Raw genomic sequence first — 14,065 nt, 5'->3', positions numbered from 1 at the left:
TAATCCCTTGGAAACTACTACACTCACACTTGTCCCTTTTTCCCTTGTAAAGTGGAACTATACAGGCACTCCTCCAGTCTTCCAGCACTCTACCCTCTTTTAGACAGGCAATAAACAATCTGACCAGCCAGTCCGCCATCACTGTACCTCCCTTTTTTAGACTCTCCAAATGACACCCATCTAATCAAGGGGCCTTACCAGCTCTCATGATTTTAATAACTGCTTTCACCTCATCTTTTCTTATTTCTCCTCCATTCTTCTCATTCATCACTGTCATTTTCATAGAGCCTCCCACTGCAACTACCTTTCCCTCCCTATTGTCCTTCACATTTAACAATTCCCTAAAATATTCTGCCCATCTTCCCAATACCACTACATTGACATTTCTCCTGATCCCTCTATGCACTCATTTAAATCCATCCAAAAGGCCTCCCTTTCCTCTACACTCTTCTCACTACCAGGTCCATATGCACTTACAAAACCCCACTTTTCCTTTCCTAGTTTCACCTTCATCCACATTAACCTTGAAGAAACCACCTTCCCCTCCACTACATGCTTACCTATGTCTTCACTTAGTAGTATAGCCACCCCTTCTCCTCCTCATCCTCTCTTTACTTCTGAGGTCCTCCCAACTACACTCCCAAACTCAAAATCATTCCTCCTTTTCAACTTAGTTTCACTCAATGCCAACACATCCATCTTTCTTCTCACAAACATAATGCCTATCTCTTCCCTTTTACTCTCATCTGTACCACATCCACACACATTAAAAGACCCAAACCTTAGGGTACTGGTTGGAAAACTCCTGGACACTCTTATGCCTTTATTTTTTTTAGAAATGTCTCCTTTGGGGCTACAGGGAGACGGAGGCCTAGTCCTATCCCCATCCCATATTTGTTGCCTCATACAACTCAAGTGGAAAGACTTGGTGGCAGTATTCTTTTCCCCCACCACAGGGTTAGGTGAAGAAAGGAAATAAATATCTAGAGAAATGGTATTGGACAGTAATAAGAGTGGGGGGACAGCATAATGGAGCAACAGTCACTGTATAATAAATTATCATTTCACCATGAATAGAGATTTCCCCTACCACAGGCAAAATAATGTGTGGCTCCGGTCCATAGAGGCACCCCATATAGACCCTAAAGTATCAGCTGCATGCTACTCAGCAGTTTTTAACCCCACAATAACATGCAGCCAATACCCTGGATGGGGGAGTTTAACCACTTCCATACGGTGATGCCTACGTAGGCGGCATGAAGAGCAAGTGGGTACTTGATGATGCCGACATCGGCATCTTGATTATATTTATTGTAGCCGTACCTATGTAATTTCCATTCTCTCTAAACTGGCTTCATCAATTTTCTATGGTTATCAAAATACACGGGTGAAAGAGAACGAACGATTGAGCACTGACTTTATTTTTTATAATGCGATTATTATGACGCAACATTGCACGTCGGGCAGCTAATGCTGCCAGACGTGCGATGTGCCCCGGAGTGAAGAGGTTAAGGACTTCCCTATCTTCTGTCCTTTCCTTCTTTCTCCATCTATCAACTTACAACTTACCTTCCACCAAAAAGTTATCTGATATCCTCCCACTCTTTTCCCTTAGAACATGAACATCATTCTTCCTACTATTCTTTTGGTTACCACTATATAGTCCATAAATACCTTATCTACCACCCTTCCATCCACCACCCTCTCCCATATGTACTTATGCTTGACTTTCATCCTAAAAACTGTATTTGCTAATATCAGCTCTCTAGATACATCAACAACTCTCCACTACAATTTTTTCCTAGAACTCCACACTTCCCAACTACATCTATTGGTTCATTTCCTACCTTACATTAAGGTCTTCCAATACCACTACATTGACATTTCTCCCTAAACCCTCTATACACTGATTTAAATCCATCCAAAAAGCCTCCCTTTCCTCTACACTCATCTCACTACCAGTCCCTTATACATTTACAAAACTCCACATCTCCCTTCCCAGTTTTACCTTCATCCACATTAACGTTGAAGAATCCTCCTTCCACTCCACCACACATTCTATCTCTTCACTTACTAGTATAGCCATGCTTTCCACCCCTGCTCCACATACCATGTAATAATTATTCTCTTCTGTCCGTTTCAGCATGGTTTGTATAATATCAGAGACAAATTCCAACGGATGGAAGAAATTCCCTTCAAGTCCGAAACGAAAATGATGTCTGTAAAAGTTAAGAATAAAAAGGTAATATTGAAGACACAGTTATAATGATGTTGAAAACAATCATTTTATTCATGGTATATTTTTCATGCATGTCAAATATCTTGTATATATTCTACATATTTAAGAATATGAAGTATTTATAGATTTCAGTCAATAATCTTGCATTTTAGGTGAGTTTTTTTATGGCATTTATTCTCCATAATAGATTATATGTGAGGGGTGAAGGACTGCTACCAGCTATTGTGGGGCTGCAGGTTTCCAGTCATTCAAACTCGAGGCAACAGTAATAATTATTGTTATTGTTATTGCCATTAAAGGGAAAGAAGGTAAAGGATGCTGATGGACTGATGCTAATAGAATTGAAAGCAGTAAAGGGAAGATGGGTGAAATATTTTGGGGAGTTGTTGAATGTAAAGGAGAATAGGGAGGCTTTGATGGAGGCAGAGGGAGATTCTAGGAAAATGACTGATGGGAGAGGAGAATGATCAGGCCATACATACATACATACATATAGTAAGAATGAGTGAAGAAAGTCTAGTAAAAGAGGTGTGGAAGGCAAAGGTGGAAGGGGTGAACATGAGGGGTCGACCTAGGATGAGATGGATGGATAGGGTTAAAGGGTCATTGGAAAAAAAGAGAATGTCTGTTGAGGAAGGACGGAAGAGGACAGAAGATAGGGGTGAATGGAGAATAGTTGTGTATGGATAATACTGTGATGCATGAGGAGGGGGGTGGGTGAGGGAGTATGTATGAGAAATAAATTGATGCAGCCCAAAGGAATTTCTCCCTATCTTCTCCTTTTCTGCTTGAGGGGACAGAGAGGGGGTTCACCGATTTAATGAAATGGCCTTGCTGTGGATGTGCTGTGTCTTGCAGCACTGCTTCTGACCCAGGGCAGTGGGGGAGATGCAGGGATGACCCATCATCCAGGAGGTGCCAAGATAAGAGGGAGGGAAGAGGGTAGAGGGGAGTGGAGTATGTTAGGGATGGAATGGGTGGGAGTGGTTTTTATTCCTTTGTTTTTTGGCTACATCCCTTATAAGGGGGAAAAAGCCTTTGATATATGTATGTCCCATAGGCTTCTCATATTATACTACCTTTACAGACAGGAGAAGAGGAATGGATGGTGAAGGGGTCAATAGAGGCCATGATGAAGGTTTGTTCACGGCAGCAGCAGGGAATGGCAGTCATGCCTCTACTGGAAGAGAAACAGCAGCTGATACTGAATACCTGCAGAGAAAAGGGTAACCAGGGATATCGAGGTGAGCAAAGCAGTTTATTCTAAAATCTCCATCATCTCCATTGTCAGTCACCTCCCAAGGTTAGATACCATCACCAGGGGGAAAAAGAAGAGGGAGAGAGAGAGAAAAAAAGTGGCTAATATTGAAGAAATAGTAAAAAGAGGTTGATGGAGAATGGCAGCAGCATCACCCTACATGAGGAAGAGGCTCAAGCCTCAAGCCATCCTCTCAGAGGTTTAGTCTTTCAAAGAGGCTTCGCTATCAGCTCTTACTTCCCATCTTTAAACATAAAGAGAATAATTGTTTGACACCTGCTTTCCTACTGGTCATTATCACTAAGATCAATCCAGAGTGGTACATGATGTAACAGATCTCTGACATGGGGACACACCACACAATTGTGCTGTAGATGTGACAAATGGACCCACCTCTATTGCACAACTTTAAACAAATATAAAACTGTACTGGGAACACTGCACAAGATTTTATGATTTGAAAGGGAATTGGTAACACATTGTAGTAAGAATACTTTCACACTGAACACTAAACACGAAAAATTATGCTTGAATTAGTCTAATAGTAGGTAGAAACAGTTTCATCAGCTGGATATTTATGGAATCATCTTCTTGCAGAGAGAAGCACATTTTGTCCAGGCCAAAGATTTGAGATTCAGCCTTATGTTTTAATGTACATTTTTTTTTATTAGTGTTAATTTATTACATTGTATCAGTAAGTTGAGTAACTGTATTGGTTAATTATTTATCCAAATTTATGTTAAAAATACCCTGTATGGGGTATTGGCTGCATATTATTGTGGGGTTAGAAGCTGCTCAGTAGCATGTAGCTGATATTTAGAGTCTAGGGGGCACCCCTACAGACTAAAGCTACATATAATTTTGTCTGTGGTATAGGAAATTTCTGTTCATAGAGAAATGATGATACTTTATTATATTGCAATTGGCCTGCCATTATACTGCCCCCCCACTCTTAACCCCTTCACTCGGGGCCAAAATCTCGCAGGCAGCATTAGCTGTCAGACGTGCGATGTTGCGTCATAATGCTCGCATTATAAAGAATAAAGTCACCGCTGTATTGCTCGTTCTCTTTCACCAGTGAATTTTGATAATCATAGAAAATATGATGAAGCCAGTTTACAGAGTATGGGGGTCATGCAGGTACAATTACAATAAATATAATCAAGACGCCGACATCAGCATCCTCGCGGTACCCACTTGCTCCTCGTGACGCCTACATAGGCGTCACCGTATGGAAGGGGTTAATACTGTCCTGTACCACTTCTCTTAATATTCATTTCCTTTTTTCACTGAGCCTTGTGGTAGGGGAGAAGAATACTGCCATCGAGTGTTCTCACTGGAGTCATAAAAGACAACGAAAGTGAGTTGGGGATAGGACTACTCTCTGTAGCCCCAAAGGGGACATTCCTAGAAACAGCAAAAGCATTAAAGGGTCTGGGAGGAATTTTCCAACCAGAACCCTAAGGTTTGGGTCTTTAATGTGCATGGATGTGGTACAGATGAGAGTAAAAGGGAAGAGATTGGCAGTATATTTATGAGAAGAAAGATGGATGTGTTGGCACTGAGCGAAACTAAGTGAATGGGAGGGGCAAGTTTGAGTTTGGGAGTGTAGTTGGGAGGGTGTCAGGAGTGAAGAGAGGACAAGGGAGAGAAGAGGTGGCTATACTAGTAAATGAAGAGATAGGAAAATGTGTGGTGGAGTGGAAGGAGGTTTCATCGAGGTTAATGTGGATGAAGGTGAAACTGGGAAGGAAGATTTGGGTTTTTGTAAGTGCATATGGGCGTGGTAGTGAGAAGAGTGTAGAGCAGCAGTTCTTAACTTGGGAGTCAGTTTGGGTTTCTCAGGGAGTCAAAGGATTCAGGAGAATGATATATTTTCATATGTTTGAATTAGACCCTTGAGTTTTTACCAGTTTGGTGAATGCAACACTGGTCATAAGTGCAGTGGACTGCTACAGTAAACAGTTCAACCACAACCAGTGTTTTATCTTGCCTTTTCACAAGGTTCAACATTTCAAAATTTATTGTAGGGGTTACATTAATACCCTGAAGAGTCTTGGGGGGTAGTCATAGGGTGAAAAAGGTTAAGAACCACTGGTGTAGAGGAAAGGGAGGCTTTTTGGATAAATTTAAATGCATGCATAGAGAATTTAGGCAGAAATGTCAATGTAGTGGTATTGGGAGACCGTAATGCTAGAGTGGGAAATGAATCAATACACAGAGTGGTTGGGAAGTGTGAAGTTTAAGGAAAAATTGTAATGGAGAGATGATGGTGGAGATGTATCTAGAGAGTTGATGATAGAAAATACAGTGTTTAGGAAGAAGGTCAAGCATAAGTACACATGGAAGATGGTGGTGGAAGGAAGGGTAGAAGATGGGGCTTTAGTGGACTATATAGTGGTAACCAGGAGAAGAGTAGTAAGAGTTTTGTATGTACTTTTGGTTATCGGGGTATTCCTGTATTTTCATATATCCTGAAGGGATTTTTCCCCATCTCTTTTTCTGCATGAGGAGAAGAGGGGGGTTACCAAATTAAATGAAGTGGCCTTGCTGTGGATGTGCTGTGTCTTGCTTCATTGCTTCTGACCCAGGGCAGTGGGTGAGATGCAGGGATGACCCGTCATCCAGAAGGAGCCAAGATAAGAGGGTGGGAGAGGGGCTGAATGGGAGTGGAGTATGTGGGGATGGAATGGGTGGGAGTGAATTTTATGTCTTTGTTTTTGGCAACCTCCCTTGTAAGGAAAAAAAAAAAAACTGTTGATAAATATATACATATATATATGTATGTATGATGCTAAAATTCAGTAGGGGGGGTGGTTGGATAGATTTTATTTGTTTATGATATGGGTATGTGCTTTTAAATGACCACCCCTCTTATAAGGGCTGAAAGGCCTTGGAGGAATATGTTCTAATGAAATTATGTTCTTTAGTTCTTGGACTTGCTCGTGGTACTTCCCTGGATGAGTTGGTGTATCTTGGGCTTGTCTGTATCATGGACCCACCACGAGAAGGCGTACGTCATTCAATCTCTACACTTCTGGAAACTGGTGTCAAGGTTAAGATTATCACTGGAGATGCCCAAGAAACGGCAAATGCAATTGGACGAGCTGTTGGTCTCATGGTAAATATTTTTCTTTTCTCCAAGTGTAAAAGTGTTAAACACAATAGATGAAAAAGCAGAACTGAAAATGAACAGATTGATAAGAGTATATGTTTTATATGGAATTAATATTGATGCAGAGAAACAAAAATTAGATGTAGGAACTTCATCATGCCTAAAATATAGAGGTAATGCCATCGTAACTTTGGTCATTAGTGAGAGAGAGAGCTTATTTTGTATTGATTAATTAATCAGTTGTTGCCTTGAGCTGTACTGAGAAAATATGCAGCCCCACAGTGAATGGTATCAGTTCATGGAATGTCCCACAGATTTCTCTAGGATAGTGGTTCTTAACCTTTTCCAGTGCCCTTACCCCTTGATATCTCAGAAAATTTCCTCATACCCCCATCCAATACAAATACAATGCAAATGTATGAAAAGGATGAGTGATACAAACCTTATTGTTCCGAAGAATACAAACTCTTCGGTACTCCTTACCCAAGGATACGCGGCACGTTTCTACCGCTAACACTGTGTGTGCTTGAAAACACCTCACTCCGAGGGTCTGGGCAACCATTATCCTCAGTAAGGGGCCCTCCTGGGGCAAGGGGGGCCCCCCCCTCCCCCCACAAGGGTAGGAGGGTAGAAGCTCCATTGTCTAAGCGGTAGCGATCGAGTCAACATCTCTCACAGTCCGGCTAACACTGAAGTTCAGTTCGGGGACCGTATTCCCCGCTCCCGTGCTTGTATCAGGAAATTAATTTCCTGCGCCAAACCCGACATCGTTCGATTGTCTCGAACGCAAGGCACGCAATCGGCATCAGCCTTCTACACCCTTCCAACGGCGTCCTTTATGTGGAACGTCCTGCATCGCCGCCTTCCCCCTGCTTGGAAGCGCTTGAGACCCCTGTTCCTCCCTTTATCCCTCTCTTTAATCTCCACCGGGTATTCTCCGCTTCTCTGTAAGTATGGAATCTGGTCCTAGTGTTGTTGTTCGCGATAGCATGTGTGCCTTCGCCCGTGGTGAATTTCGCTGCCGGGCTATTCTCCCACCGACAACTGTGGACCCACACTCTTGGTGTATCCATTGTCGGAATCTGGAATGTTCCCCTTCATCCCCGTGTACTACGTGCGCTCAATGGGGTGATAAGCAGTGGTCCGCGTATTTTCATGCTCACCTGAAGGTGCAGCCACGGGTCAAAATACGCGGGCAAGGAAGATGGCTTCCCCCCTCACCCGACACAAAGAGAAGGCATGCTACGTCGGCGGAGGACGCGGGCAGTTGTCTCCCCCCTCCTAAGCGTAGTAAACGGAAAGGTTGTACAATAGCCGCCCCGAGTCAGTCTCAGGCTAAATTGTCTCCTGTTCCTGCCCAAAGGGGGGCTAGTTTCGACGGGAATGCGCCTCTGACCCCCGCGAACTACCCCCCGGGTACGAGCTTTTTCCCGGATGCGTCCGCCGTCCCCGCGATGCTACCCGGCAGCTCCACCCCCCCACGGACAAAGGAACCGAGTTCGGAGATTCGGAGTGCGTCAGCCTCTTCTCCTTCTCGGGTGACCCCCAGTCCCACCCCTTCCACCTCTCGTCAGACGAGCCGGGTCATCACCGGAACCCTTTCTACGCCCAGTGGGCAGGAAGCCCGAGGTGTACCCACACGCGTGTTCGTCGTAGGTGACTCAGCTTCGTCCAGAGGAGGCAGTCTCCCCTTGGCGTCTCCCGGACCATCCGCACCCAGGTGGGACCCTCCAAGAGGACATTCCCCGGACCTCCTCCCCACTCTCTGTTCACTCGTCACTACGTTGAAGGAACAGATGGAGGCCCAACGGGAATTTTTCCGTGGTTCGTGCACCGCACGGAAGCTCGTGAGGAGTCTCCGCCCCCAAGGGCCCCCCTCGACCAGCTTCCACTTGCTCAGCCCCCCCCTGAACCCATCAGTGACGAGGATGGTAGCGTGCGGTTCCTCTCTGCCTGTGCCGACCCCTCCTACGCCGACGACGATGTCCACAGCGCCGTAGGGGGGGGGGGCCACGCTCCCTTTCCCCTCCCGTTTCCCAGTCGGAATCCTCGATGGTGGTCCCACCTTCCTTCTCGGACGTCCTCGCGAGAGTTCGGAGGGCGAATCGACTGGGCCCCCCGAAAGAAGAGGAAGCCACATTCGAGTCTGACATCTTCATGACGGCCAACTCTCAGAAAGCCCAGCCTCCTCCCCTCCACCTTCCATGGAGTACGCAGACGGCGAGAGCCATGGCCCAGGCCTCCGACGCTCTCGCAACAAGGACGACCGAGAAGGCGCGTTGGCTTCCGGTCCCATTGGAACACCAGAAGCGCTTCTACACCCCATCGGGGTCAACCCTCAGAGCAGCCTCGATCCCGGCGAGGTTACCAGAGCTGGTTAAGGCGGACGCCGAGTCGCTGCGCAGACGAAACGTCCTCCTCTCCGGCAGGGAAGTCAGCGACCACATTCATTCATTGGCTCTGTCCCTGGCGGTGAACTCCTGGCTAGAACGCCTCCTTGCCTCGGCGAGGGAGTTCTTACCCGAACTACAACCCCAGGAAGAATGTGACCTCCAGGCTTTTATGGCAAGCGCGAGCAGAGCCCTGAAGCATCAGGCTTCCTGTCTCTCAACGTCCTGGGCCAACTTCGAGTCCCGCAGGAGAGACACCATCCTCGGGGACCCCAGTGACCCCCTCCTCAGGGAGATTTATGCTCCTTTGAGGAGGGCCCCCCTGCTCACCCACACGCTGATTCCCCCGGATGTGGTGGACTCGGCAATCACTAGCACCAACCAGTTGCTACACAACAGAGCCATCGAGAGAACAGCCGTCTCTAGCTCGAGGCCAAGGACCACCCCCCCATCGACCCCTCGGTCCTTTCAGACGCAGAGGCAGCCTTTTCGTCTCCCTAAGCGGGAAGACAGGCCCCCTCCCCATTCGAAGTCCAAAGCCCAGACAGGAAAGCCCCGCCCCTTCCCCAATAGAGAACAGGGGCGCAAACATCATAGAGGCTCTGGACCCCAACGCAGGAAATTCTAGGAACTCGCCTGCCCTCCCGCACAGGATAGGAGGTTGCCTCTCTCTCTACTGGAGAGAATGGGAGGCTGCCGGGGTGGAGGACTGGACCATCCAGGTTATCAAGGCAGGCTATCGTCTTCCTTTTCACACCATCCCCAGCCTCTTCCCCTATCCCATCCAAGTCAGCAACTACCATCCGGACTCGGATCGCGGGCGGGCCCTAGTGGAGGAAATCTCCACTCTGCTCCAGAAAGGAGCACTCGAGGAAGTCTCAACTCCGGACCCGGGGTTCTACTCGAGGCTATTCCTAGTACCAAAGGCTACAGGGGGGTGGAGACCTGTCATCAATCTGTCTCCTCTCAACAAGTTCCTTTCCCTGACGAAGTTCCGGATGGACACCCCAGAGGCCGTGAGGGCGTCTATCAGGGAAGGGGACTTCATGGTGTCCCTGGACCTCCAGGACGCCTATTTCCAAATACCTGTCCATCCCTCATCCCGAAAATTCCTCCGCTTCGTCCACAAGGGCACCACCTTTCAATTCACCTGCCTATGCTTCGGCCTCTCCACAGCACCCCAAGTCTTCACCAGAGTGTTCAAACTCGTCTCAGCGTGGTCCCACTCCAGAGGGATTCGCCTACTCTGTTACCTGGACGATTGGCTGATCCTGGCACACTCCGCCCAGCTATGCCGCGACCACCTGGGGACGGTCCTAGCTTTCATCCGCAAATTGGGCTCCACGGTCAACCAGACGAAGTCAGATTTCATTCCAAGACAGAGAGTCACGTACCTGGGTATGGTTCTGGACTCTTCCCTCATGCAGGCATTCCCAGTAGAGAAGCGAATCCAGAATCTCTCTTCCCTCGTCGTGCAGGCACTATCGACCGGGTTCCTCACGGCCAAACAGTGCCAAGTCCTCCTGGGCCACATGGCCTCCGTCGAGAGGTTAATAGCCAGGAGCAGACTGAGAATGCGACCCCTACAGTGGCTCCTCAAGTCCCAGTGGTCCCCGCTAAGGGGAAACACCCGTCAACACATCACCCTTACCGGAGAGGTCAAGCATTCTCTTCTCTGGTGGAAGGACCCGTGCAACCTGCTCGTGGGGATGCCCCTCGGCCCATCTCCCCCCGAAGTCCTCCTCTTCTCCAACGCCTCCAAGGAGGGCTGGGGGGCCCACCTCAACGACGATCACGTCAGCGGTTCCTGGTCCACGGTCGAGCGGACAGCCCATATCAACTGGCTAGAATTGAAAGCGGTACTGCTGGCTCTCCGTCACTTCTCGGGTCAAATCTCGGGGAAAGTTGTGGGCATCATGTCGGACAATTCCTCGGTAGTAGCCTACCTGAACAAGCAGGGGGGCACAGTCTCCCAGGACCTCTGCCATCTCACTATGGAGATCCTCCTATTAGCCGAGAACCTCCAAGTGACACTCAGAGCTCGCTACATCCCAGGGAAGAAGAATGTCTGGGCGGACCACCTCAGCAGAAGGAGTCAGGTAATCAGCACGGAGTGGTCCCTCCATCCGGAAGTGGCGACCTTCCTCATCAACAAATGGGGCTCCCCTCTGGTGGACCTTTTTGCCACCAGATGGAACCACCAGCTCCCGGTGTATTTCAGCCCTCTCCCGGATCCGCTGGCAGCGGGAGAGGATGCTCTTCTGCAAAGCTGGGACAACCTTGACACCTACGCTTTCCCACCGTTTCCCTTGCTCCAGAAGGTGCTCCAGAGAGTACGAACTGCATCCAACCTTCGGATGACTTTGATCGCTCCCTGGTGGCCGGAAGCCCCATGGTTTCCAGACGCCCTCGAGCTAGCAGTGGAGGAGCCCCTGGCCCTTCAGGGAAGACCCGACCTTCTACATCAACCAGTCAACGGGGCCTGGCACAAGAACCCGTCAGCCCTGGCACTTCACGCGTTCAGACTATGGTCCGGATCCTCCTAGAGAAGGGTTTCCCCAAAGAAGTGGCAGAAGACATGTCCTCCCCTATTCGCTCTTCCTCAGCTGCCCTTTATCAAGGGAAGTGGAATGCTTTTGCAGAATGGTGCCACTCCCGAGCAATAGCCCCAGAGCAAGCCACCATTCCTCTGATTGCCTCCTTCTTCCACTTCCTTCGGAAGTCCAAGAAGATCTCCCTCTCGGCAGTGCAGGGCTATAGGGCAGCTCTTAATCAGGTGTTTTCTCTGAAGGGCATGGATCTAGCCCTGTCTCCAGAAATTTCCATGCTCTTCAGACATTTCAGAAAATCATGCCCCCCCAGGGAGATCACTTCTCCTCCATGGGATGTGGCATTAGTCCTCAACGCTCTGCGGGGCCCCCCTTACGAACCCCTCCGAGATACTAATTTCAAGGACCTCACCTTGAAGACAGTTTTTCTCTTGGCCCTGGCGTCTTCCAAGAGGGTCGGGGAGTTGCATGCCATCTCTTATCGAGTCGCCCACTCGAAAGGATGGCAAGAGGTCTCCTTCACTTTTCTGCCCCAATTCGTTGACAAAAACCAGGATCCAGCCAAAGCCGACCCTAGATTCTGGTCCTTTAGTATTCCTTCCTTGGACGACTTTGTAGGGGGCGAACATGCAGAAATGGTCCTATGCCCGGTACGTGCTATCCGGACCTACCTCAAGAGGACGAAGCATCTTAGACCAGACTTGCCAAGACTGTTCGTCTCTACCAGGGGTACACCCAAGCCCGTCACTAAGACTTCCATTTCTTACTGGATCAAGGAAGTCATCCGCAGGGCCTACGCCTCGAGCCCCACGGATTACCCTGGAGCAAAAGCTCATGACCTCAGGGCAATAGGACCCTCCCTAGTCTTCCGAAAGAATCGGTCAGTCAACCAGGTCCTTCAAGCAGGTATATGGAAGTCCCAGACTACGTTCACTTCCTTTTACCTCAAAGATGTCATGTGGGAATCCTTAGGGACCTTCTCTCTAGGCCCCATAGTGGCCGCCCAAGAAGTCCTGAGATAACATACCCCGTACCAATGGCACACAGCCAACCCTGAAGCCTCATCCAAGTTCTGGATCGGCAACCACGGGGATACCTATCTCAAGTCCTTCTCATACTCCTACATTCCCTTACCTCACCGAGGGCTCTCAAGCATTCCAAGGGAATCAGTTCGAGCCCTACAAGGGGTACAAAGTGAGTATGCCCTGTCTGTCTCCACTCTGGGAACAGATCCAGGTGCCCTTCACAGTTTCGGGGAATGTATAAGGGTCTGGTCAACGTAGATATTAGCACTCTACATTTTCTCCTTACGAGGGTTTCCCAGGCTAGACAAATACTTCCTTCCCCCCTAAGTCCTCCCCCCTAAGTCCAAGTCTCCTTGGGTAAGGAGTACCGAAGAGTTTGTATTCTTCGGAACAAATGTAATTTTCGCAGGAAAATTAATTTTTCCCTGATACAAACCTGAGGTACTCCTTACCTCTAATGGCCCTCCTCATCCACCCCGCTAGTAGTTCCTTCTCCCTAGCCTGTCAACCCTCGTGACTAATTTCATACCTGGCTCAGACAATGGAGCTTCTACCCTCCTACCCTTGTGGGGGGAGGGGGGGCCCCCCTTGCCCCAGGAGGGCCCCTTACTGAGGATAATGGTTGCCCAGACCCTCGGAGTGAGGTGTTTTCAAGCACACACAGTGTTAGCGGTAGAAACGCGCCGCGTATCCTTGGGTAAGGAGTACCTCAGGTTTGTATCAGGGAAAAATTAATTTTCCTGCGAAAATTACATTTTTCTTTTTCATTGTAAATATACAGTACCGTTGCACTGGGTATCATGTCTCGTACCCCCAGGATTAAGGTTTTGTACCCCTTGGGGGTACAGGTACCCCAGGGTAAGAACCACTGATCTAGGAAGAAATTTGGATTGTTGCCTGTGTTGTATCAATGGAGGATTGTTTCTATGTCACTGGTTATCAGTAGGAAGAGGAGAGCAGTTGTTGGTTGTCAGCTCCTCGTGTGTGAAAAAGTACAAGAAATATAGTTGAAATTGATGGAAATCTTGGGCCCAGTCTGGAGACTGAATATTAGCCCCTCAGGACTGCATCTCTTGATGGTGATGAGAGGCTTATGGGTTTTGAAAATAGGCAGCTTTGCTGTCAATTTTGTTGGAGCACCACAGACAGGTACCTGCCATTGGTCCCTTCAATGTTGTAAATTTATGGTAGTAACACACAGGAAACCCACGGTCGGAGAAAATAAACTTTGAATAAAGAAGAATCCTATATTTTGGCTATCAACTGTAGCCTTCCTGAAGAGGGCTACAGTTGATAGCCGAAATATAGGAATCTTCTTTATTCGAAGTTTATTTTCTCCGACTGTGGGTTTCCAGTGTGTCATTTACAAATGTGCCACTACATTTCTGTTTAGAAATTATAGTAGTAAATATATTTGAATCTGAAAAATTTGAAAGGGAATGACTAATGATAGGGTATCAATAACCTGTGCCCTTGGAAAACTAATGGG

At 48.0% G+C, this 14,065-nt stretch overlaps 1 protein-coding gene across 2 annotated transcripts in view; it reads left to right on the top strand.

The window, feature by feature from the left end:
- The window catches only part of SPoCk (secretory pathway calcium atpase), a 116,119-nt gene that overhangs the window by 69,958 nt on the left and 32,096 nt on the right, over positions 1-14,065 (top strand). For both annotated transcript variants that reach the window (XM_076180598.1, XM_076180599.1), the window contains 3 exons: positions 2,144-2,242; positions 3,327-3,483; positions 6,428-6,618. In XM_076180598.1, coding sequence (XP_076036713.1) covers positions 2,144-2,242; positions 3,327-3,483; positions 6,428-6,618 — 447 coding nt within the window. The remainder of the gene's footprint in view (positions 1-2,143; positions 2,243-3,326; positions 3,484-6,427; positions 6,619-14,065) is intronic.

This window comes from Oratosquilla oratoria, chromosome 44 (genome assembly GCF_046742065.1).
Source record: "Oratosquilla oratoria isolate Oo_2021 chromosome 44, ASM4674206v1, whole genome shotgun sequence".
NCBI classification, from domain to species: Eukaryota; Metazoa; Arthropoda; class Malacostraca; order Stomatopoda; family Squillidae; genus Oratosquilla; species Oratosquilla oratoria.
The sequence above is the reverse complement of the archived record's forward strand: the minus strand, read 5'-3'. Positions and strand labels throughout refer to the sequence as shown.